Source organism: Aspergillus brasiliensis (genome assembly GCF_001889945.1).
Source record: "Aspergillus brasiliensis CBS 101740 unplaced genomic scaffold ASPBRscaffold_4, whole genome shotgun sequence".
Lineage (NCBI taxonomy): Eukaryota > Fungi > Ascomycota > Eurotiomycetes > Eurotiales > Aspergillaceae > Aspergillus > Aspergillus brasiliensis.
In genome coordinates, this window is record NW_027137445.1 from 569326 (window position 1) to 592379 (window position 23054).

General features: G+C 52.2%; 9 protein-coding genes across 9 annotated transcripts; 5 read left to right on the plus strand and 4 right to left on the minus strand.

Moving 5' to 3' along the window:
• Nucleotides 1–886: 886 nt before the first annotated feature.
• ASPBRDRAFT_121812 (uncharacterized protein) lies at nt 887–3023 on the plus strand (the record flags this gene model as incomplete). The annotated part of the gene is made up of 4 exons (XM_067617463.1): nt 887–910; nt 983–1030; nt 1086–1716; nt 1777–3023. 4 exons carry the CDS (start codon nt 887–889, stop codon nt 3021–3023), a joined length of 1950 nt encoding a protein of 649 aa, XP_067480506.1.
• A 526-nt stretch (nt 3024–3549) lies between these two features.
• On the plus strand, nt 3550–4271 carry ASPBRDRAFT_194222 (Mg-dependent acid phosphatase; the record flags this gene model as incomplete). The annotated part of the gene is made up of 2 exons (XM_067620724.1): nt 3550–3743; nt 3806–4271. The coding sequence occupies 2 exons, from the start codon at nt 3550–3552 to the stop codon at nt 4269–4271; spliced, it is 660 nt and encodes a 219-aa protein (XP_067480507.1).
• A 443-nt stretch (nt 4272–4714) lies between these two features.
• Nucleotides 4715–5515, plus strand: ASPBRDRAFT_53481 (transferase hexapeptide domain protein; the record flags this gene model as incomplete). The annotated part of the gene is made up of 1 exon (XM_067627082.1): nt 4715–5515. One exon carries the CDS (start codon nt 4715–4717, stop codon nt 5513–5515), a length of 801 nt encoding a protein of 266 aa, XP_067480508.1.
• Nucleotides 5516–8741: 3226 nt separating this feature from the next.
• On the minus strand, nt 8742–12229 carry ASPBRDRAFT_498567 (putative filament-forming protein (Tpr/p270)). The gene is made up of 3 exons (XM_067626437.1): nt 11689–12229; nt 9281–11639; nt 8742–9123 (listed from the first exon to the last, which is right to left on the minus strand). The coding sequence occupies exons 1-3, from the start codon at nt 11987–11989 to the stop codon at nt 9051–9053; spliced, it is 2733 nt and encodes a 910-aa protein (XP_067480509.1). The 5' UTR covers nt 11990–12229; the 3' UTR covers nt 8742–9050.
• A 136-nt stretch (nt 12230–12365) lies between these two features.
• ASPBRDRAFT_40924 (transcription factor TFIIE subunit TFA2) lies at nt 12366–13758 on the plus strand. Its single transcript, XM_067624455.1, has one exon. The coding sequence runs from the start codon at nt 12635–12637 to the stop codon at nt 13511–13513; it is 879 nt and encodes a 292-aa protein (XP_067480510.1). The 5' UTR covers nt 12366–12634; the 3' UTR covers nt 13514–13758.
• A 2-nt stretch (nt 13759–13760) lies between these two features.
• On the minus strand, nt 13761–15438 carry ASPBRDRAFT_40925 (3,4-dihydroxy-2-butanone-4-phosphate synthase RIB3). Its single transcript, XM_067624456.1, has 3 exons — nt 14929–15438; nt 14696–14813; nt 13761–14618 (listed from the first exon to the last, which is right to left on the minus strand). The coding sequence occupies exons 1-3, from the start codon at nt 14990–14992 to the stop codon at nt 14087–14089; spliced, it is 714 nt and encodes a 237-aa protein (XP_067480511.1). The 5' UTR covers nt 14993–15438; the 3' UTR covers nt 13761–14086.
• A 214-nt stretch (nt 15439–15652) lies between these two features.
• Nucleotides 15653–18222, minus strand: ASPBRDRAFT_40927 (uncharacterized protein). The gene is made up of 2 exons (XM_067624457.1): nt 17932–18222; nt 15653–17819 (listed from the first exon to the last, which is right to left on the minus strand). The coding sequence occupies exons 1-2, from the start codon at nt 17972–17974 to the stop codon at nt 15826–15828; spliced, it is 2037 nt and encodes a 678-aa protein (XP_067480512.1). The 5' UTR covers nt 17975–18222; the 3' UTR covers nt 15653–15825.
• Nucleotides 18223–18622: 400 nt separating this feature from the next.
• On the minus strand, nt 18623–20301 carry ASPBRDRAFT_121194 (putative serine/threonine protein kinase; the record flags this gene model as incomplete). The annotated part of the gene is made up of 2 exons (XM_067617407.1): nt 18623–20141; nt 20216–20301. 2 exons carry the CDS (start codon nt 20299–20301, stop codon nt 18623–18625), a joined length of 1605 nt encoding a protein of 534 aa, XP_067480513.1.
• Nucleotides 20302–21568: 1267 nt separating this feature from the next.
• Nucleotides 21569–22257, plus strand: ASPBRDRAFT_194228 (putative ubiquitin conjugating enzyme (UbcK); the record flags this gene model as incomplete). Its single annotated transcript, XM_067620725.1, has 3 exons — nt 21569–21675; nt 21764–22096; nt 22152–22257. 3 exons carry the CDS (start codon nt 21569–21571, stop codon nt 22255–22257), a joined length of 546 nt encoding a protein of 181 aa, XP_067480514.1.
• Nucleotides 22258–23054: the final 797 nt, after the last annotated feature.

Below are 23054 nucleotides of genomic sequence, written 5' to 3' on the forward strand. Positions count from 1 at the left end.
CAAGCACAGTTCTTGTATCACAGCAGGTATTTCAGCTGGTCAGAATACCGCGGAGATTGCCATACAAAATTGAAAGGTAGTAGAATGAACGTCTAGTGACGCTCCCACACGAGGTAAACACCGTAAAAAGCCCTTCAGATACTGCTTATGAAGTACAAAATGACACATATTCGCTCTTTTGTGCTTCCGAAGTCAATAATTGCCATCACAATGTGAAGTGAATGAGAAGAAGTGTGAAAAACCCTCGAAGTCCCAAAAGGGAAACGCGTTGTATCTTGCACACCACCCAGGGTCTTGCTGTTATAAAACCATCTAGCTTTATCCGTGACTTTCATGTCTCACATCTTTCCGCCCTCTTCACACTTTCCCAACACTCTCTTTTCGACACTCTTCCTATTCTGCATTAGCAAGTTCATGGAACAGTGCAGAAACACACAGTTAGTGTTTCACGCTAGTGCTGATTCGTATACATTTTCGATATAGGGCTGTTGACACAATTATCTTCACTGATCTAGTTCTCTCTCCTCCACTGACGATCTTCAGCTTCCCAACTTCGCGTCGAAAGACGAATCATCTTATCATAACATAGTGAACTTCATCACGAAGCACAACAATAGTCAGGTATGTGATTGAGTATGATTCCTTTTGTTCACAGTTGCTGCCCATTTGATTTCGGGGTTGTGTACTTTGACACAGGTGACGCGCCCGCACGCCTCGCTGCATCATGAACTTGGCTTTCGCTAGGCGAATCGTTGGGCACAATATCTGTTCTTTTGCATCACTTTTATCACTTTTGTTGTCCTCGACGCGTCGGTATTGTTGAAGCAGACATGCTAACTGTGAATCAAAGAAGTTGCACACCGTACCTTCGTGGTCTTTCCTCAACATGGGGAAACTCAACCTCCTTGGCGTGAGTCCTTTCATTGAGTATCAACACCCAATAACTCTAGAGGACAGAAACTGACGATGACTCCTTCCGTAGAGAAAGATCACCGGCATCAAAGCGGGTCAGGCCGTCTTAAATAACTTGGTAGGTGGCAGTCGTGCTCTGAACACTCGTGAACTAGACTGACGACTGCTTATAGAAAAAGCGATTCCCGCCTGGTCATGACCATAATCCTGAACATGGCCATAAACATGAACAGGGCCATAAATCGGCTCTACGAGACCAATTTCTCGAAATCGACGTTACGGGTAAAGAGCTAACGGACGATGGTTTCGAGCAGTTCATCGATGTCTTGATCGAATGCATCAAGTTCGGAGATGCTAAGGACAAGAGCTTAGCACGAGTCACTGAGCTCCGTTTGCAAGGCAATCAGCTCACTGTGGAATCGTTGGCTAAATTGGCAGAGGTAGTCGCTTTATCGACCGGTGACCTTCGGGAACTGGATCTCTCCAAGAATCAGCTCCGAATTGAGACTGCGGAAGATGTTGAAAAGTGGGTGGCCTTCCTCAAGGCGTTCGAAAAGTGCTATTTGCTCAAAAAGCTTGATCTGGGAAGTAATCCCCTTGGTCGTCTGGGCATCGAGCATTTCGCGCGGGTCTACCTCAAGAGTGACCTCCAGATCGTTGAGTCTGACGCTGCCACTGATGTTGGTGTTGACAATGGCGAAGGAAGTGATGTAGTCGAGGATATGGCTAGAATGACGGTCAAGGAAAACGTCCCCAGATCTTCCAAGAGGTCGCCCAACAAGGGCAAAAAGGCTCGTCCGAATAGTAAAGGTACAACGTCCTCATCTAGGTATGCATCCGAGACTAACAGACGATTCTGATTAGGCCAAACACAAATTGATCCGGCCGACAAGACGAAGTATGCCTGCAATCAAGGTCTGCGTTCAATCCCTCATCTTGTCCTATCGGAGATTGGACTGTCCAATACCGGCGCCCTTCATTTGCAGAGCATGCTCAGAAAGCAAGAAACGCCGGAGAACCTACTCAACTTTCTTCCCCCAGGAAAGTCTGTTGCTCTGCCCCAAACTGCGTCCCTGTGCAAGAGCATCATTTGGCGCCCTACCAATGATCTTCCGTCATACACAATGCGGCTACTGGAGGTAGCTGAAGACCTTCCTGAGATGTCTGATACGAAGTGCAAAGAGCAGAGTCTAAGCGACGAGAATGACCGCACGGAGGAGAATCCCAGCCGCGGAGGAAACAAAGGACAAGACCAAGGCGAGCTACCCCCAAACCAGATCAAGGATCTGAAGGTCGAATACACTCGTCTCTGCAAGCGCGTCCAGCTTGAGGCAATCAAGACAGAGGGCGTGCATAGCAGCACACTTTGGAGCACCGCGCTAAGAATGATGCTCATTTCTCGGGCTATCCTGCTGGGTGGCGGCCAGCGTTCGGGATCGGTCGGTAAGGTGGAAGGTGACGAAGATGAAAAGGAAAATGAAAGGGAAAACGAGGGCGAGGAATGCAAGCAAGAAGATGAGGAGGAATGGTGTGAAGAAGACGATCGCTCATCTGATGGGCCAAGCTTCGTTCATGTGGAATTCGTCGAGCCTCGTGTTCGGTCTCGCGTGCGGTTTGTTGAACCTGGTACAGGTGCATACTGGTATCCGGGTGAAGACATCGCGCCAATGGGCCCTCTGGCCACAGACACTACCCCTGGAGAGGCTGAAGAACGCTCCAGTCCGTTTTATTCCGGATCTGAAGCATTCGACTCAGAATTTCCCACGCTCCAGGAGGCATATGAACCATCTGCATCGGTGAGAGCGTCTGTTCCGACTGAAGTGAGGTTATCTCCTCGTGCAACGCCCCAGAGCACGCATACAAGGGACAAAGACCTTCACGAAGACGGTGTGGGACGATTCGACCTTCCCTTTGAGGTGTGGCGGCGGACGATTGCTTATGCCGTCGGCGCGGATGGGATCCTCGACGATGATCAGCAGAAACGCATTCTGAAGCATGCTGCTAGCTGGGAAGCCCTCGCCCAAGCCCAGACATTCCAGGGCGCCGAGAAGCACCAACAGATTTGGAAGCTCCTCCAGACGCTGGATTGCTTCAACTACAGCATGCAGTAAAAGTGACCCGGCGGGATGTGTCCTGGATCGCAGACGACAGAAGAAAGAAAAGAAAAACGAAGCTGCAGGACAGATTTTTTTTTTTTTCGTGCGCAGAATGTAAAACGCAGAACATATGAGTTTAAAAGTGGAAAAAAAGGGCAGCCAATGTAGGAGTGATCAGTCGCTGAAGGTGCTCGACACAGAATCGGGAGGTCTGCCGGCCAGAGAGCCTGGTCTTTGTATGACACTGATCTGCGGCATTCTTGTCTGGCGAGTCCATAAAAATAGTTTAATAATAATGATAATTGACTTCTGCGTGATAGATGTAACAAGGATCAACACGTAGAAATGAAGTTTTACTCTCGAGATTGTCGCTGTTTCTGGTGAATCCCCTTCCCCGCACGTGACCCCCTCATTATCTTCGCCATCTTCACTTTCACCTCTATCAATTCACCTCATCCTCCCTTCCTCATACAATCTCTCCTCAGAACAAGACATAGCGTGTCGACCCAGAAATTGTCATTAGACCCAGAAAGAAACAACCATGATGCGGACCAAAAGAACCAACACCCAACCGTTAGAAGATGCCTCCATCTCGCCCGCCACCTTCAACGACGGTCTGCCTCTCCCAAAACTGATCGCCTTTGATCTCGACTATACGCTCTGGCCATTCTGGGTCGATACGCACGTCAGCGCCCCGATCAAGCCCCGCGACAACAATTCCCGCTGCACAGATCGGTATGTTTTCTCTAAATTCTAGTATGAATACCACCTTATAACTGACCCATCTTCTCCCGCAGCTGGAACGAGTCGTTCGCCTTCTACCCCGCCGTCTCCTCTATCATCTACGCCTGCAAAAGCAAGAATATTCCGCTCGCACTGGCTTCACGCACTCACACCCCTGACCTTGCCCGCGACATGCTCAAAGCCCTACACATCATTCCTACGTTCTCTGACAACCCCGCCGCAAAGACCAAGTCAGTGCGCGCACTGGATTACTTCGACTACGTGCAGATCTTTCCGGCGAACAAGACGCAGCATTTCGCGCGCATTCAGCAGGCGAGTGGCGTGGCGTATGAGGAGATGTTGTTCTTTGACGATGAGGCGAGGAACCGGAATGTCGAGACGGAGTTGGGGGTGACGTTCTGTTTGGTCAAGGATGGTATGACGAGGGAGGAGGTGGATCGGGGAGTTTGGGCATGGCGGAAGAGGAATGGGATTAAGCCACGCAAGGAGGGGGATGCAGAGAATGGGGATGAGGAGTGATATTGTGCTGTGTGTTGGGTTATAGGATTATAGATATGGGTTGTAGATATGGTGTTGGCGTTCAGTTGGATTTTGCTTAGATATGATGCTAGATACCCGGTTGGGATAGATGTGACGACTATATACTTACGATCTCGTGTATACATCATATAAAGCCATTTTATATACTAAGTGTGATGACCAATCTGTAAGAGATTCTGGTGCTGTTCTTTCCTCTACTTACGGGCCCGTCTTGTCTCCGTCTCCACCAACTCACCTCCGCGGACATCGACCTTTACCACAACATCCGCAACCACAATCAACAACAACAGCATAGCACGACTCAAACAGACACTACTCAAGCTCTATCGCCTACCTACCATACCTTCCCACCTCTCTACATAAATCAACTCCTCTCTACAAAAACTCACCCCACAACAAAACCAACACAACCATTTCACAGAATGGACCCCCGACACCACCAACAACAACACCACCACCCATCCCAAACATCAACATCCTCAACCCACCTCAAACCACCCCCCTCAACACCCCACGCCCACCAACGCCCAACCCCCTCCTCCTCAACATCTCACAGCCACCGAACCCCCATAACCGCACACCCCAGCGCCACCATCTCCGAAAGCCTGCTAATCCAAGGCGCGCACCCAATTTCCATCGGGGCCGGCACAATAATCCACCCCCGAGCACGAATCTACTCCTACGAAGGGCCCGTGATAATCGGCAACGGATGCATAATCAGCGAGAAGAGCGTGATAGGGAGCGCGCCCACAGCCACCACATCTACACAATCCACAACAGCAGTAGCAGGGGGTATCGCCAGCAAAGACGAGGGCTCTATTCTGCCCATCCGCATCTCTAATAGCGTGACCATTGGCCCGGGGGCACTGATACTCCCCGGAGCGCATATTCATAGTGCGACTAGTGTGGAGGCGCGCGCGGTGATTGGGAGACGGGGGGTGGTGGGATCGCATTGTCGGGTGTGTGCCGGGTGTGAGGTTCGGGATGGGGATGGGGTTGCGGATTGGATGGTTGTTTGGGGAGATGGGAAGAGGAGGAGGAGGGCTGTGGGGAGGGTTGAGCCAAGTGCGGTGGTTTTGCCGGGTGGTAGTGGTAATAATAGTGCTGCAGGGGGGGCAGGGAATGGGGGGCTGGAGGGGAGGGTGATTGAGGAGGCGAGGTTGATGGTGTTGCAGAGGGAGAGGGATGCGTTGGTTAGGTTAATTGGGGGGAGGAGAAGATGATAATTCTATTCTTCTGAAAGGAGTGGTTGGATAGGGTTGCTGGATTGTGTGTTGTTTGCTCTATACCCAGTTGATATGTATGATTACTAGTATTCAAGATACTCCAAGTAAGCAAGCAAGTTATCTTGTGCACGGTTTAGACCATGCTTCATGTCGCTAAAGTCTCGCGAATGTATCTTACTCAACAATGGCACATACATGTGTATGACAAAAGAAATCTGATGTTGCATAGAACATCTACCCTATCCCAGCAGACACATTTAGAGGCATAAAGTACATGAGAAAAATGAAAGAAAAATGCAAATATCACGCTGTCCTAGATCCTATGACCCCCGGGTATGACCTCCTCCCCTCATGCGCTTTCCTCCACTAGTTCCTCCTTCGCCTCCAGCTTCTCCTCCATCCTCACGAGCACGCTTGTTGCCCTGAGGGACGAACTGGCGAGCACCGGCGTTCAGATTGCGACCTGGACTAGCTTGTCCTTGCTGAGCTGCATTCGTGGCCTGTACATTTTGGTTGCCGCCGCGTCCATGGCCTCCGCGTCCGCCACGGCCCCGGGGCAGACCAGAGCCGCGCTGGCTAGGAGCTTGCTGCTGGGCTTGACCCTGACCCTGTGCTTGCTGCTGCTGCCCTTGTTGTTGGCCGAAAGGATTCGCCTGCGCCCCACCGCGGCCGCCGGTTCTGCCGCCTCGCGCGACGGGCAATCCGGACGTCAGTGCTCGCATAAGCCCAGGAGCATTACCGGCCGGGGGCTTGCTGGGCAATGACGAGGGCTGCTTGTTCTGGCTCTGACCGAACGGGTTCGGAGGAGCATTGGTAGCCGGCTGAGCAGTTGACGGCGCAGCTTGTTGTTGTGCTGCCTGCTCAGGTTCAGGCTGTTGCTCCGGTTGCTGCTGTGCTGGGGCACCTGTCTGAGGTGCGGAATCAGCAGAAGGTGGCTCGGCGGTGGATGCTGCTGCAGGCTCCGCAGGCTGAGCCTGGGGTGCAGCTGCGGGCGTAGCTGCGGGCGTAGGCGCAGGAGTAGCCGTCGGGGCAGGCGACGGCGATGGCACCACCGGGGTTGCCTGGGCCGCTGCGGGCGCGGGAGTTGGTGCAGGCGCAGGGGATGCCACCTGGGCGGGCTTGGCCTGCGCCGCCGGAGGCGCTCTGGTGGTCTTTGCGACCTCCCACACTTCGACAACAGGCTTCTGAGGCGTCTCTGTCGCAGCCTTCTGAACCACATCGATCTTGGCCTGAGCCGTCCTGTATCGGGTGTCCAGCATGCTTAGCTTCGCCAGTGATTTCTTGTCTGACAACTCGATAGCAGCCTTGATCTTCTCCTCCACACCCTCTTCATGGGCCTTCTTCAACGCTTCTCTCTCTTCGTTAAACTTCTGCTCCAGTGTGCTCATAGCCTCCTGGTTGGCTTGGCTCTCCTGCTTGTCGGATTCCTTCTGCTTGGCCACCTGGGTGCGGATGTTGCTGCGAATGATGTTACGAATCGTCTCGTTCTTAGCAACAAGCTCTCTAGCTTGCGCGTCCGTCAGCTCAGGCAGACCAGTGTCCTTGGAGGGCGTTGCAGGAGCAGCGGCAGGAGTCGCCGGCGTTGCTGGCACCTGCTCGGGTTTGGGAGCTGGGGTTCCAGGTTCCTGAGGAGCGGCTGGTTGACTGGATTTCAACCGCTCAACTTCCTGCCGGTGCGCAGCCCGGACCTCGGCCAGCTTGCTGTTGAACATCTCCTTCATCTTGTCAGACCGTTCCTTGATCTTCGCCTCGTGCTCCGTCTCCTTCGCGGTCAACGTCGCTTCCTTCTCCGCAAGAGCTGCTTCAAGGCGTTGCACCTTCTCTTCCAGAGCCTTCACGCGTTGATCGTTAGAAGCGACAGACGGCTGCGTTGTTGGCGCAGGGAATTGAGAGGCAGGCGTTGAATCGACACCTGTGGCTCCTTCAACCGCCGGAGCAGCAGCAGGAGCTGCTGGTTTCTCGGCCAACCTCGCCTTCAACTCATTCAATTCCTCCCGAGTCGTCTTGAGTTCTTCTTGAATGACTTCCTTCTCTTGCGTCACCGTGTTCAACTCCACCTGTTTAGCGTTTATACGGCCAGTCAACTCCTTGGACCGAGCCTTGAATTGGTCGGTGAGCTTCGTACGCAGTTCTTGCACGCGATCCTCCGCATGCTTCAACTGTTCGGGGAATGCAGCTGCCTGGGTCTGTAGAGTGTCCCGGGCGGCAATGGCCTCATCTCGTTCCTTTTCCAAAGTCTCAAGCTTCTCCTTCAGACCTTCCATTTCCGCGGGGTCTACCCGATCGTACTTCTGCAGGATATTCTGCGTACGCTGCTGCCACCGGTCCCTATCATCCTGTAGCAACTTCAACTCTCCATCCTTTGTCTCCACAGTGTTCTCTAGCTCCCTAATTCTAGTCTCTAGCGGTTGTATCTGCTGAACAAGTTGTTCGATGCGAGTAGACTTCTCCGCAAGTGAGGTTTCCGCTTGCTTGACCTGGTTACGCAGCGTAACACTACTCTCTCGGAACAAATTCAGTTCGTTCAGGGTCTCCATCAGCTTGTTATGGCTGAGGGCGCTATGTTCACTGTCAGCAGCCGCGCGACGCTGCTGCTCGAGCTTAAGCCGGGCCTCGTCAAGCTGGGTCTGAGTGTAGTCGAGCTGCTGACGAAGACGCTTGCTTTCCTGTGTTGACAGATGGTATTGCACATCAACGATCTCCTTCTCACGACGCAGGAACTTGATCACCTCCTGAAGGCCTTCGAGGTTGGGCGCGCCCGCCTCTCCGTCCTCATCTCCCTCAGGAATGTTAGCCCGGTCGCGCTGAAGGGCCGCAATCTGGTTTGTGATGTTCTCGAGTTGGGTATGAAGCAACGAATTCTGGTGGAGAACTTCCTCGCGGCGCTTCTGCAGTTCCGCAAGCTCGCTCTCATACCTGTCCTTAATCTCGTTCCAGCTTTCCTCCTTCTGAGAAAGGTCCTTCTTGACAGTGTCGGCCTGTGTCCGTAGTTCGACAACTTCCAGCTTCAGCTGATTAGCCTCGGACCGGACCAATTGTAGGTTCTTTGCGGCTTCGGCATGTTTGACCAATTCGCTCTCGTAGTTCTGTTGAGCATGCTGCGCGATTTCAGCTTGTGCCTTGAGATCTTCCTGGTGGAATTGAGCGGAAGCGATTTGCCGTTCATTCTCGTCCTTCAACCTAGTGATCTCTGCTTCCAGTGCGGCCTTCTGCTCCTCCAAGTGTCGACCAGCTTCCCCTTGCTCGTCACGCAGTTTGGTAAGTTCGCCGTTCGTAGTAGAAAGCTCGGCGGAAATTTCTTCGATGCGCTTTTCAAGGTCCTGGATCCTCTTATCCTTCTCTTCGATGAGACGCTCCGTTTCCTCACGATACTGCTCCTGGGTTTCAGTGACAGACTGCAGACGCTCTTCGCTCTGCTGACTGATAGCCTTGTAGTCCTCCACCCGCTCCTCGGCGTGCTGAAGCTCATTCTTCGCCAACTCCAAATCACGTCGGAGCTCGGAGACTTCGATACCAAGCTCCTGCTCGCGCGTCAAGCCACTCTCCTGGCCTTCCTCCGGAACCGCAGGCGTTTCAGTGGGGGCAGCAGACACACTTGGCTTAGTCTGCACGACCTGAAGGCGTTCTTCAGCACTACGCAGCTCCACAGTGAGTTCGTCGACTCTCGACTGCAGGTGATCTCTTGTCGTCTTCGTAGCGACCAACTCCTCCCGAGCTGCGCCTAAGCTCGTCACCAGGTCGTCAATCCGCTTCTGACTTTGCTCATGTTCGTATTCCCTGCGCAGCGATGCCTTCTTTCCCTCCTCAACCTCGTCATTAAGCTTTCGCTTGGTGGATTGAAGCTCCGATTCAAGAGACTCCACGCTGCTCTGCAAACGACGACGACTCTCAGCGTCGGTATGCTCCCGCTCATTAAGAATGGTTTGAAGGTTCGCGTTGAGAGAATCAAGTCGGCCTCTCTCATTGCGTAGTGTCTCGTTGTCCTCGATAAGTCTCTTCTCGATATTCTTCCAGAGATCCTTCTCTGCTTTGAGGTTGGCATTTTCCCTCTGAAGGCTCTCGACGAGACCCTTCGTTTCAACCAAGTCCTCCGCAGCTTGCTGAGTCCTGATATCCTGCCTGTTTGCGTTCTCCAAAAGAGTAGCGTAGCGTTTCTGCATTTCTGCATTTTCATTCTTGAGCATATCGAAATTGCCCTGGAGAAGCTCGGCTCTCTGGGTGGCGGCAACAAGCTGGCTGCTGGAGCGGCTGATTTCGCTCATCAATTCACTGTTCTTCCTGGACAACTCATTGACCTGCTGCTTCAGAGCCGCATGGTCGGTGGCAGACTCCTCGCGGAAACTGTCGAAGTGTGCCTGCACCTTGCGCAACAGATCAGCGTAGTCTGGAGCATCCTTGGCCGACTCTACGGAAGCAGCTGGAGGAGCTGCGCCCAGAGGAAGAGATTGCGAGAAGACGGAAGCATCGCCAACAGTCTGACGACGGCGAGTCAGCATGCTCCGGAAGGTATCTCTCTCCTTAACATAACTCTTCGTTTGAGCGACGAGGTTAGCGATCTCGTCACGGTAAGTCTGCACCCGGATTCTCAGCTCCTTCAACTCTTCCTGCTCTTGCTGACGGATGGCATCCTGCTCGCGGGCTTCTGCGCCCTCCATTTTATCCCCAAGCTCTCTCAACATACGACGGAGAGTGACATTCTGCTCTTGGAGCTCGTGAAGATCCTTGAACGTCATCAAATTGCGACTAATGAACCGTCCGGTTGGGTTGAGATCAGCAGAAGAGTCATCGATCTCCTGGCGCGCAATTTTCTCGAGTTCCTCCCTATCGTACGTGGTCTCCCCTTCCTTCAGAATAGCATTTTCCAAAACCAAGACCTTAATCTGGGCGCTCAGATCTCTGAGTTGCTGGCGCAAAATGTCCCCCTCCCGGGCCAATCCTTCCACTTGGCCTTGCCACTTTCTTGCCTCCTTGGTTGCATCGTCTCGTTCCTTCCCGGCGGTTTCCAAGATGTTTGACATTTCGACAACAGCATTTTCGAGTCTACCGTGATCCGCACGCAGCTCATCAATTTCAGGCTTGCTGGCCTCAAGATCTTGGACCATCTCGTCCAGAGTCGATCTAAGTTCTTGGTTTGTCTTCTGCTCCATGGCAAGCGATGTCCTCATCTTGTCATATTCGGTGTACATCTGCGTCAGCGTGAGTCCTCCCTTTCCGCGCGACGCTCTAGGTGAGAACGCGCCGATTGGGGTACTGGGACGCATTGGGGTACTTGGCCCTGCGCCATTCAGCGCCGGGCTCATGGATCTCCTTCCAGCAAAACCATCGGATTCGAGCTGGCTGACCGTGAGCTCAAGCTCGGCGACACGGCGTTCAGCAGCTTCTTTGTCGGCGTGTTCGGTTTCGATTTCCACTCGGAGCCGAGAAATCTGCTCCGCAGCATCTTCTCTGGCTTTATCCAGAGCGAGCTGGCATTCCTTGGCACGCTGCTTCGAAGTCTCCGCAGCATTTGACTGCAGCTCGGCCAGTCTACTTGCACTGTCCAATTCGATTCTGAACGACTCGGTCGCCTTGATGGCATCTTCCCTGAGTTGGTTGATGCTGGAGAGCGCTTCTTCATAACGCTGCTCCACCTCATCCAGGCGACTCTTAAGGGCGTTCTCGCTTCGTCTCAAGGAGTCAACATTGGCACTGATCTCCTCGTTCTCACGTTGAAGCTCCGAAATCCGGGCGCTCTTCTCTTTGCGGAATTTCAGATATTCGGCGGACTTAGTCTTCAATTCCGTCTCGAACCACTCGTTGTTTTTCTTTGTCAATTCCAAATCCTGCTGAAGGCTCTGCTCACGGAACTTAGCGCTGGCGGATGCAGAGTTTGCGGCTTGGAGGTTCTGCTCGGCGGTGGACAGTTCGCGTCTCAATTCGATCGTTTTCTTGTGTTGTGCTGAGAGCTCCTCAGCAAGCTTGTCGTAGGCTGCGGACTTTGATTCGAGTAGTGAGAGTGTGTCTCTATTCGAAGCTTCGAGCGATGAGATACGAGACTTCAACGAGCTGGCTTCGGACTCGTTTGACGTGGAGGACGACTTGAGCGTAGCGATCTCGGATTCCAGGGTAGATCGAATGTTTTCTGCAGAGCGTAAGTAGACGCGTATTGGCGGGTCCGCAGAGGAACTAACCGGACTCGTGGAGTTTCTTCCTTGTTTCCTCGACTTCGGCATGACCCTTCTCGACCGAGCTCTTCAGGACCTTTATTTTGTTGTCTCTGGAGCGAACAGCATTATCAAGCTCCACCTCTAGGCGTATCTTATCAGACTTGAGCTCATCATGCTCGCGTGCCTTGGTGGTGATAGCTTCCAAGAGCTGGTTGACTAGCTCAACCGTAGGAGCTGTGGTGAGGGTGCTCAAAGTCGACTCGGCAATGGCGTAGTGCGATGAAATGAACGGTAACTCAATCGTAGCAGCAGCCATGATTATCATGGGCTGTCCGCAGCGATAGCTGCTGGCAAAGGAAGGGTAATGCTATATGGCGACAAACAATGGATGAAGTGACGGGACAAGCCACAATAGGTGAATGGGAATGGGTCTGCTGCGCGTTGAAGGATATTCCCGTTAGCGAGAGCGCACAGCTTCCAGGTAGCAGACTAAGCCATGGAACAGCGCTGGGAATGATGGAATGGGCACCAGTGAGGGAGAGAAGGTGAACAGGGCCCCGTTGCGCGATGAGATGTAACGAACGAGAGGCTCCATGGCTGGGCGGGAGCTCCCGATGTGGTTAGCCCATGCTAATACTCACGTGATTCGATGTCCGCCTCAGGCTGGGACGGCTGCATCGCAAAGTCTCAGGCGGCGATGACGAACTTCTTCCTTCGCTTTCTCTCCCCACATCCCCACTGACTCTTTTTTACCTCACAGACGAGGTAGTCTTGATCTAGGGATTGTCCCCCGGGGTTGGCCCATCTCTCTCTGTTCTCATATGATATAATACAGCCTTTACCAGAGCTCCTTTGTGCTCTCACAAAGCGAGGCCTCGCCTCATTCTGGCTTCACTGCCCCCCTGGCCTCAACCTTCGTTCTACGTCTCCTTCTCTGGTGTGATCTAGGCGCAGCCTTACCACCGCCAACATGTCGCATCTTCAACAGCAGCTGAAGAGCTTCAACGCTGGTGTCATGGACTATGCAGCCCGAATGCCCCAGCAGCGTCGTTTCGTGCACAATGCCAACTCAGCGAGCAGTTCTCAGATCCCTTCCTCTACGTCTACACCTACTCCAAGCGACGATGCGAGACGCAAACGGCACGATGCGGATATCGTTTACTCGCAGCCTGCCAACACCGGAACAGGCAAGGATATCATGACTCAGGTTGTCTTTGCAATCGAGCACATGAAGTCCAAGGGAGTTCCGCTCAAGTTTGCCGACATTGTTTCCTACCTGTCCCTCCAGCACCGAGCCAACGACCAAGGCTATGTGCAGGCACTTCGGAGCATTCTGCAGATGCACGAGAAGGTCCAGTACGATCCCAGCGGCGCAAACGGCGAAGGCACTTTCAGCTTCCGTCCACCACACAACATCCGTACAGCCGAACAGCTCCTCCAGAAACTCCAGTCCCAGTCGACCGGTGCGGGGATGAGTGTGCGCGAACTGCGGGAGGGTTGGCCAAATGTGGAGGACACAATTAACCAGCTGGAGAAGGAAGGCAAACTGCTGGTAACTCGGAATAAGAAGGACGATCATGCCAAGATGGTTTGGGCCAACGATCCATCCCTAATCCAGCACTTTGATGCTGAGTTCCGTCAAATCTGGGAGAAGATCAAGGTTCCTGACCAGCAGGCTGTTAAGGAAGAGCTGGAAAAGGCGGGTATTACCCCCACCAACAAGAACAAGGTTGTTAAGGCCCGGCCAAAGATTGAGAATAAGAAGGTGAAGAAGCCACGGCGGAGTGGGAAGACTACTAACACTCACATGATGGGCGTTTTGAGAGATTATTCGCACCTCAAACGGTAGTGCTTAGTTTCGTCGCCTGCTGCTTTCGAAAAGTGTGCCACTGTCATTTTGGGGGCTTTTTTGGGCTGACATTGCATTAATTGGCGTCTGTAGGGGTATTAGACATGGGATTGTTCTATGGTCACCTGTACACTTATATTAGCAAAATCGATACCCGGATAATTAAATGGTTATAGAGGATTGCCCAGTGTCCTGGCTAGATATTAGTTTAGACTGCATTGTCTACGCACTATAATGGGAAGACGTAATGATTTCTAATCTTCAACATATGTATACACTGTCTTATATTTCCAATCCAAAAGCTAACTCTATTGAAGCCAACCTCCCATCAACCGTCCACCACCCATCTAATCTATATACATCCATCCGTTTTTCGATTTGATTCCCCTCCTTGAATGCAAAGTGTCCCATCCAGTCCCATGGGGTAAACCACGAAAGACAGTGAGTGAAAAAGGTATGAAACGAACTAAAAGAAAACACACACGTTGAAATGCCGCAACAAGCACAGCACAATATCGAATAGAAAGACATGCAAGAGAGGCGATGAGTAAAAGAAATTCAATCCACACTCACTCAGTTCCCATTTACAGCAGCACCAGCAGCAGCAAGAGGACCCTCCACTCTCTCCACATACTCCACCAAATCCTCAATCGTACATACCTTAATCCCCCATTTCTTTCCGAACCTCAAGCATCCATCCCGTCTCATCATCCCGTTATTGCCCCCAATCTCCGGGACTCCCTGTACGACCTCTCCATCCTCCACAAGTTCCGCAATGACGCCCGCCTGTGTCTTCCCGGCCAACCGACAGAACTCCACTGCCGCCTCGGTATGCCCCGTGCGTTCCCTTACACCTCCAGGTCTAGCCTGGAGCGGAATCACATGGCCGGGACGTCGCAGATCCGCGGCCGTGGATGTTGGCGATCCCAGAATCCGACAGGCGAGGGCGCGGTCTTGTGCTGAGATACCGGTTGTTATGGAGGGGTCAGCTGCGTCGACGGAGACGGTGTATGCGGTGCCCTTGGGGTCGGCGTTCTCGGTTACCATTTGGGGGAGGGCGAGGCGGGTGGCTATTTCGGGGGTGACGGGAGCGCAGATCAGGCCGCTATTTATCCATTGTTAGTATCAGTTGTCCTGTTGAAGACATTCGATGTGCTGGTCGGAAGGAAATCTGCGAATTACCTTGTGTGGCGAACTAGGAAGGCCATTTGCGCCGGAGTGATGGAGTCAGCGGCAATGATGAGATCGCCTTCATTTTCGCGGTCTTGGGAATCGAGTACAATGATGAATTCACCGTTCTCTGGTGGATTGGCATGCTTGTTAGTTATATGGATGTTGTATGTATATGTAGTGGGTGCGATAGGCTGGGTTTGCCCCGCGCCGGCGCGGGTAGGTTCTGGAGCTGAATGACTCACTAAAGGCCGCTATTGTGTCCTCGATAGAGTCAAATTGGAGAGTGGGATCTGAAGGGGAATGCATGTTTGGCCGGTGTTTTCGGGTCGGTTGTCTTGTATGAAGAAGGTGGTTGTCTGGAGATTGTGCCCCTCGTCGCTATGCGAATTGGAGGCGGGGCTGAGCGAATGGCGAAATGCTACCTTGTGGGGTAACTGATTTCTCTGGTGGAATGAGAAGACTGTTGGTTAGGAACTAATCACACAGTACACAAACTGAACACAGTCTGAGTGCGAAACCTCAATGGCTTATAACAATTGCGTAGAGTATGCTGTGCGATTGCGATTCCGTCACGATGTCGAGCCGGATGATTGTATCTTCGGGGCGGAGACTCGGAGGCTCGGATTCGGAGAAGGCGGGGAGGACAGAAAGCACGGAATATCTCCCTTATTGTTGAAAGTTGAGGTATAGAGAAGGTGTTTGTGTAAATTGGTAGGAAATCGTGTGTAACCAGAAGCAAAAGAAGCAGAAGCGGAGCCCTTCAAAGAGTCCGAGAGAATACGAAGGAAAGGCAAAACCCGCGGCGCTCACTAATGGTTTGTCAGAAGCCAGTCATCGCGGCAGGCCGAGGCCGTTGAGATTCTCGCCGCACCCGAAAACAGCGGGGACTAGGCAATTCCTCGGGCAATCGAAAGGGGCAAACGATCAGAAGAACAAAGTGTAATCTTGTATGCTTGATCTAAAAAGGCTCACTCGCAGGTTCTATCTAAGCACAAGGGTATCGCTACCATAACATCAAGCCCGAACTGGAGGTATCATTCAACCAAAACCAACGTTTCACACATGATGGTGAAATGACAAGCATGCGTTAATCAGATGCGCTTCATGTAAATTCTATGAAAGAAAGAATCATCTTCAGGTCACAGCCCCAGGCCGCCCATCCGCCTCACTTCATCGGCCTGTCTCTCCAGTGCCCTTCGCATCATCGTGGCATATTCTTCTTCCCGCCGGCGTAGCTCCCGCCGTTTGTTCCGTCGCTCTTCGCGCTCCGCTTCTCCGATGTTCCCATCAATTGACATGGCATCATCTTCGTCGTCCGAGTCTGGACCCATGTCCGGGAGGTTGGAGAAATGGACGCGTCCGATGTGTTCTCCTGTCCAGACAAGTAATTCATCACCGGTCAGGCTACCGCCGGTCGGGAGAACCTTCCGAGCGACTTCGCCCTCACTGCGAGACCGCGACAGGCTGCCCCATAGTCCAAATGTTTGGTCCTCATTTTCGCCGTCAGCATTGGCATTGCTTCCTTGTTGAGTGGATGCTTCCCCATTGCGTTGTGGGTAGTATCTCCGCTGGGGTTGATATGAGTTGATATTCAGGCGGCGAACTTCGGAACGGCCATCACGCTCAACCCATTTGATATTGCCATCTGCGTCGGAGTAGACAATTCGAGTCCCATGTGATTCGACTGAGAGCACCTTAGATCTAGCAACACTCTGCCGGTTCTGGTATACTGTCGACAGATTGGACGAGCAGCCCGATGGATCGCTTTTGGCGTTAGTATTGGAGGGCGAGAGGTTGTAGAGCTCGAGAGAACCCCGTCCTTTGTAGTCACCGCAGGCTACCAACGTGTGGGAGGCGGGGAACTCAGAGTTGGGAGAGACAGGGAATCGTGGCGCAGGAATAGCAGCAAGGCCGCAGAGCTGCCCACCAGAATGAATCGCGTTCTGAAGCCGTGGGAAAAAGCGACGGTCATATTGTAAGATGCTTGGGAAACGGCCGACGAGGAAAATCGAGTTCACGTGCGGTGCAGGAGGGTGTAGAAGCGAGAGAGGTCCTGGTTGGAACAAGGGTGCATAGTTGTCGCTGTTCTTTGAAGGATCGGGGCTTCGTATCCGGTGAGGGGGCCGGCCGTTTGGCTGTAGTTGTAAAAGTGGTGAGTCCGGGGGAGAATAGATCTCAGATTTGGGGACTAGCGAGACGGTCGGCTCTTCACAGCGTAAAGTGATAGCTTCTTGCTCCTCCGTCGCTGACATTCTGCCATCGTAGATGTGAAGACTCAAGGTTGTAGCCACGGTCAACGGCACAGAATAATCCGTCTCCTGAGACAGGGCGAAAACGGACCAAGGAAAGCGTTGTTGCGAGATAACAGTGAGTCTTTCGAGATCTACCTCGTTTAGAATATTCCCGACAGCCAGGTAGGCCCTCCGACGCATAGAGTCCACGCTCACACATTCTCCAAGATTCACAAATTCCAAGGCTTGCTTCGCTCCAGATTTGTCTCGTCTTCCGAACCGGTTGGCCATCAAGATTCCCGGCGAGCTGACCCCAAGAACATTACCCTTGGTGCTCTGGGATCCGATAGAGTGCGAGTGGTTGAGATCCCAAATGCAGACACTCCCGTCATCAAGGGGCGCAACAACTTTGTTTTGTCGAGCAGTACTCCAGTCTCGAAGCAGCCCCATGCCTTTGACCTCACGGTATTCCCTTCTCCCACCCGGCGATTCCCTTGTAAAGGGTTGCTGCATCCAGCTAAGCGAGATCGGACCATTTCGAGCAATGTACTCCGAGTACCAGTTCACCTCTTCCCCCTCATAAGACGGGTCCCAGGACGCTGCCGCTCTGGACCTCTGTCCATAGGACGGCGTTTGATCCGAACCGCTTGTTTTACCATCTCTGAGCCCCGACACACTTGGCTGTATGAGCGATCGAAGCGAAGTCTGGCCTAAGGAGCTGAGGGAAGCCGTGGAGTTGGTGACCGGGCTCTCGGAAGTCTTGCTGGTAGCGGAACGCAAGGCTCCGGAAGCGCTCCATGACTCTTCGAAGCAGTGGAGTCTCCAGAGATTGTTATCCCGGGCCACGGAGAATAGCCGCCTCGAGACGGACTGAAGTTGTACCCGCTCGTGTGGGGTGAGATCTAACGGTGCGTCAGCTAATGCTAATGATGGTCTAACCGTCTAAGCACATGGCATGAAACCGGTGATGTGGGGTAACCTGGACCCTGAACGAAATGGGGGCAAACAGCGTACAGTCAATAATCTCGCAGAGGATCTCTACGGGGAGTTTCTCCATGGGTGAGACTGGGGAAAGAGAACCATTGAGGGCCAACAGGACTGACTCATCTAGCTTTTGCGACGGAGGGTGTAAGCAAAGGCCTTAACTGCTTCTTGGGGATGAAGCTCCATTTTATCCCCCCCACAATCCGCAATCTAGACCGCTGTCACGTGGGGATGTGCAGGCCGACAAGCAATGAACAGTCCAGTCTGGCGCCGCTGATCAACTTCACCTGTGCCTTTATAAACAAAGACAGATGAAAGGGTTGATGTGGCCTACGGAGGTTGGTCTAGAAGTTTAGCTGAGTATCTCTGTTCTGTAACCTAAAAGCTGTTGTTGCATCTGGAATGCCGGATACTACATTCCAGCGCTATCATAGGCGGACTACTAGTCCTATATATAGCAAAGTTACACCGCACGGATTCTTGACGGTTCTTGAATTTTCTAAAGGCTTTCCATTCTCTTCATTGGAACCAAAAGTAATATCACCTAACAAATAGCCAGAACCTGATGGGCAACCCAGCCCTTTTCCTTCCCTACCCATTCCATACCCAATCGTTATAAATGGCATTACTCGTACATTAACCGTCAGACATGAAACCAAGCAAAACCAGCAGATATATAGATGCCTGGTCGAGGTGATTAAGCATGTATCCTGGCTGTGTCCTAACAGTCAGGCTTGTAGACGGCGTCCTTGCAAAGCACAGCCACCTTCTTGAAAAAACGCCGCCATTCTAGCGGATCGCCCTTCACCTTCATGAACTCGATCTCGAAAAGGCCCTCGGAGACGCATTCGATCAAAACTTTACCTTGCAGAGTGCACATCCTCCCATCCCGAGTCACAATTCGGAGCATTGCGGAAGTGTCGCCTGCGGAAACGGCGGGAACCGCAGGAACCGGAACCCCTAGACGATGCAAAGCCTCGCAGATGAGAGGAACTAGAATCTTCAGCTCCCACGTAGAGAAAAATCGTGTCATAGGACGAGAAGGCACGATGTCATGGAATCGCTGTGCTTTCTGCGTTCGACTTAGCGGTACGGACGGATGAGGCGAAAACTGTGACATGGATGGTTCATCCTCCAGGTGATCGAGGGCCGACATGTCGTCGGCGGAGAACGGTCGCCCCAAGGGTTGTGTTGATGAGAACCCATCCGCCAATTGGGGAGTATCCCAGTCAACCAGCATATCAGTTCTCGGCATTTCCGGCTGCGTTGAAGATATCCTTTGTTCAGCATCAATGCCATCACCCAGATCTATATCCATCCGACCCCCACCAAAGCTACCTCCATGTGGTTGAGCGAAAGGGTCTTGGGAAAAGTCGATATGGAGTGACTCGAACATGGTTGTGGCTAAGTTGATCGGATCCCTCAATGTGCCGTTTCGGGATAAGTATTTGTTCGGTCGGGTATACCAGGGATGTCTCCGGACGTCCTCCAGGGAAAACCGGTTAGTGGGGTCGATGTTTAACATCCCACGTAGCAGCGAAAGAGTCTCTACAGGTAATTGCTGCCAAAGCTCATCAGATGTGCGTCCATTCGTTGCAAGGTATTCCTGAAATTCGTAACTGGTCTCTGTCGGACTATCCCACGGGGTGTTTCCAGCCAAGAGGACGAACAAGACAATTCCGCAGGACCAGATGTCCACCAGGTCCGGTCGGTAGCCTGCACCTTTCATCATCTGTTTGCTACTGCAAGAGATCACCTCGGGTGCAATGTAGGGAGGGCTCCCACAGAAAGTTGTAGATAACTTCGTCACGCCCTTGTACTCAAATAACGTAGCTAGCCCAAAATCTGCGATCTTCAGGTTTCCGTCGGCTGTCAAGAGCATATTCTCCGGCTTGATGTCGCGGTGTCCCACGCCCTTCGAATGCATATACCCCACAGCACTTATGAGTTGCGAGAAGTATACATGCGCGATGTCCTCGCCGACACCCTCGTCAGCCTCGATCTTGTCGAACAGATCGCCTCCCTCGGCCAACTCCATCGCGATCCAACGCCATATGTCATCTTCCCCAGTTTGGAAAAATGATATTATGTTGTTATGATCCCCAATATGCTTGTGAACTGTCGCCTCCATTTGTAGCTGACGCGGGCTAACCTTTCCATGGCGAGCGGCGTACTCTTTGTGGATGAACTTGACTGCGAAAACGGGATTGTCTGTGTAGGTCGGGACGGCTTTCTTGATGCTGCGCGGTAGATATTCGTCAGCATAGGTCTAAAATCTGAACAGCAGAGCACAATTGATGAGGGCCAATCATACCAAGCATAAGCACCCTGGCCGATTGTTTTGGAGACAATGCGAAATGGCAAGTCATTCGGTAGCGGGGCCAGCTGAGAGTGGTGCATGTTGACGAAGAGTTCACAAGAACGACGAGAATATGACAGATCAACTGAGATTCACAGATCGTGTCATCAGATCGAAAGTCAATATTGAGCCATGATCGTGTGATGGTGGCGAGTATTCATGCAAGGGCGATGGAAGGAGAACGAAGCTGAAGAGAACGCGATGGGCGGAACGCGAGAGCCACTTTATCCTCTTTGGGTAATCTGTTGATCGGCTGCCTGGCGCAGCCTTTTAGCGGACCCAGCATGATGGGGAGGAAGGGGGATTTTTCGAGTAAATGAAGTCAACAATCAGTGAGATAGAAGAATAGTTGATTTATTTGACTTGTGTGAAGAATTCAACACCAGATGAGATGCAGCTACGAGCAGTAATCACATCGACGAATTGACCGCCTGATCTGCCCTCGACTTACACACTGGCCACGCTGCCTTTGCTGGCTCGATCTGGACCCGCAGCAGCCGGCAATAACGAAGCCCAACTGGAGGGAAAAGACCCGGCGTCGCACCGAACAGACACCACAATTACTTTGTATATAAACTTGCATAGTAGACACTGGCGGGTACTTGACTGGGTAGAAAGGCATCTAGAATATTTGTAAAATAAATCATACATCACTTTGGCTTCTTCTCACAAGAACTTGAGTCCCATCATCAAGGGGTCACCAGGGAACTGCTGGTTTCCGTATGACAAAATGACTTAACGAACGACTCACGATAGTTCACTAACTTCCAATGTGTGACCGGATGAAGATGATCTGGACCGGTCATCTGGTGGAGCCCCAAAGAATCAGTTGGCGGCGGCGTTGCCGGGCGGATGGCCGAGTAAACAATGAAAGGCCGAAAACCCCCTCCATTAGTTATTGTCAACCGGCCATTTACCCACTTTATTCTTCCCCCCCTGTTTGTTATCTTTCTAGGCTTTTGAGCTTGACTACTTGAGTGACTCTAGTTAGACAACATTTTTCTACTCCTCCACCTTTCTTTGCCTAACGTTCCCAAGGCTTGTTCTGAGTTCACAGCATCCGGGGATTCATCGGGTGGGTCAATCCGCTTCCCCTCCAGCCAACTGTCCCGCTGCATTCGGATCCAGCGTCATTCCAGACAACCCTCTTCTTCTTCCTCTTCCTTCCTCTTCCTACCGATTACGACAGTCCGGTTCAACTCTACCTGACATTCCTCCCATCCCGGAAACCCTCGTCATCGTCTCTTCTTTTTAAACCGACCGTTGCTTCCGCTACAACCCTCCCGGTTTCTTTGGATTTTCTTCAGAATGGACTACAGTATGGAGGACACACAGAACTCGGCTCCTGACGCCCATGAGGCGTCCAAGCTCAACTCATCAACCCAGAGAACCGACATTCAGAGCGTCACCAAACGGTTCGTTCCATGATGCTGAATGCAGCCCGCCAGATCCCTCGCTTTTCGTTTGGAATCTTGCATACTGATTATCATTCTATCTCGCCAGCCTCCAAGCCGAGCTGATGCAGCTAATGCTCTCCCCCTCTCCGGGAATCTCGGCCTTCCCTGACGCCGACGGCAACCTCCTCTCCTGGACTGCCACCATCAGCGGACCGGCTGAGACTCCTTACGAAGGCCTTACCTTCCGTCTTTCTTTTGCTTTCCCCAACAACTACCCTTACGCTCCCCCCACTGTTCTGTTCAAAACCCCCATCTACCATCCCAATGTCGACTTCTCTGGCCGTATCTGTTTGGACATCCTGAAGGACAAGTGGAGTGCCGTCTACAATGTGCAGAGCGTCCTCCTGAGTCTGCAGAGTCTGCTAGGTGAACCTAACAAGTAAGACGAAGCCACCTCACAACGTTTGCGACCGTTCATGCTAACAGCTTCTTAGCGCGAGCCCCCTCAACGCCCAAGCCGCTGAACTCTGGGACACCAACCAAGAGGAGTACAAGAAACACGTTCTGGCCCGGCACCGCGACATCGAGGACATCGAGTAAATGGTTCATCTTTAATCGTTGTCGTCCGTTCGGTTGTTCCCGCAGACATGGGGCGGACCGACTTGCATTGCATGAAATCGGGGTCTGTGCGTTTCATTTGGGGGCAACGGTTGCATGGTGCATTCTGGTCTTCGTCATGACATCGACGGAGTCAGGAGTCATGATTCAGCACCGATGATTTTCAGGAGTTTATGCGTTCGGGGAATCTTCGTTTGGGACCACAATTGGAATGGAAATACAGGAGCCCGTGTGTCCCGGGATAAATACCCTGCTTTGAATTTTATATCTGTTCTTATTATTACCTGCACATGATGTTGGGTTCGTCGGTAGCTATTACGTAGGCAATCACTGAACAAAGAGATAGCTTCGGTTGTATTCTTTCTGAGGAGAATAAGTGTTGACTTCGTATGAAAAGATAGTAGCAGATTACATGGTAGCTACGATCGCCGTTTCCAGAATGGCAAGTATAGTAGTCGATCTCAACCCGGTCGTCAGTATATCCACATGAGCCATGGGCAAATAGGATATCATTCACATCTATTATCATGGTTGAGTCTCCTCCACGGGCAAGCATCGCAGGTTGTAAATAAACAACCAACCAACCAACCAAAACCCGATCTATTGTTCCCACTTCACTCTACCCACTCACCCCGATGTTACTTTCCTAGATAGTGCTTAGTGCCAGAGTGCACATAACTACTATGGAATCTACTACATAGGCACAATGCTGAAAGCTCTACGATAGATAGATGGCAAATTCTATGAATACTTTCCTCTCACCATCCCACAATCCGTTT

Bases quoted from the DNA above. Each gene is read 5' to 3' on its own strand.
- ASPBRDRAFT_498567 (XM_067626437.1), bottom strand. From the start codon at position 11,989: ATGATAATCATGGCTGCTGCTACGATTGAGTTACCGTTCATTTCATCG. The intron at 11,640-11,688 runs GTTAGTTCCTCT...TACGCTCTGCAG, and splicing joins GAAGAAACTCCACGAGTCCG to AAAACATTCGATCTACCCTG. The intron at 9,124-9,280 runs GCAAAGTCAGAA...CAGGTCGTGCAG, and splicing joins CGCAGGGAATACGAACATGA to ACTAAGCCAAGTGTGTCTGC.
- ASPBRDRAFT_40924 (XM_067624455.1), top strand. From the start codon at position 12,635: ATGTCGCATCTTCAACAGCAGCTGAAGAGCTTCAACGCTGGTGTCATG.
- ASPBRDRAFT_40925 (XM_067624456.1), bottom strand. From the start codon at position 14,992: ATGCATTCCCCTTCAGATCCCACTCTCCAATTTGACTCTATCGAGGAC. The intron at 14,814-14,928 runs GTGAGTCATTCA...CCAATCCACCAG, and splicing joins GGACACAATAGCGGCCTTTA to AGAACGGTGAATTCATCATT. The intron at 14,619-14,695 runs GTAATTCGCAGA...ATGGATAAATAG, and splicing joins TTCCTAGTTCGCCACACAAG to CGGCCTGATCTGCGCTCCCG.
- ASPBRDRAFT_40927 (XM_067624457.1), bottom strand. From the start codon at position 17,974: ATGGAGAAACTCCCCGTAGAGATCCTCTGCGAGATTATTGACT. The intron at 17,820-17,931 runs GTACGCTGTTTG...ACGCACCGTTAG, and splicing joins CCTCTGCGAGATTATTGACT to ATCTCACCCCACACGAGCGG.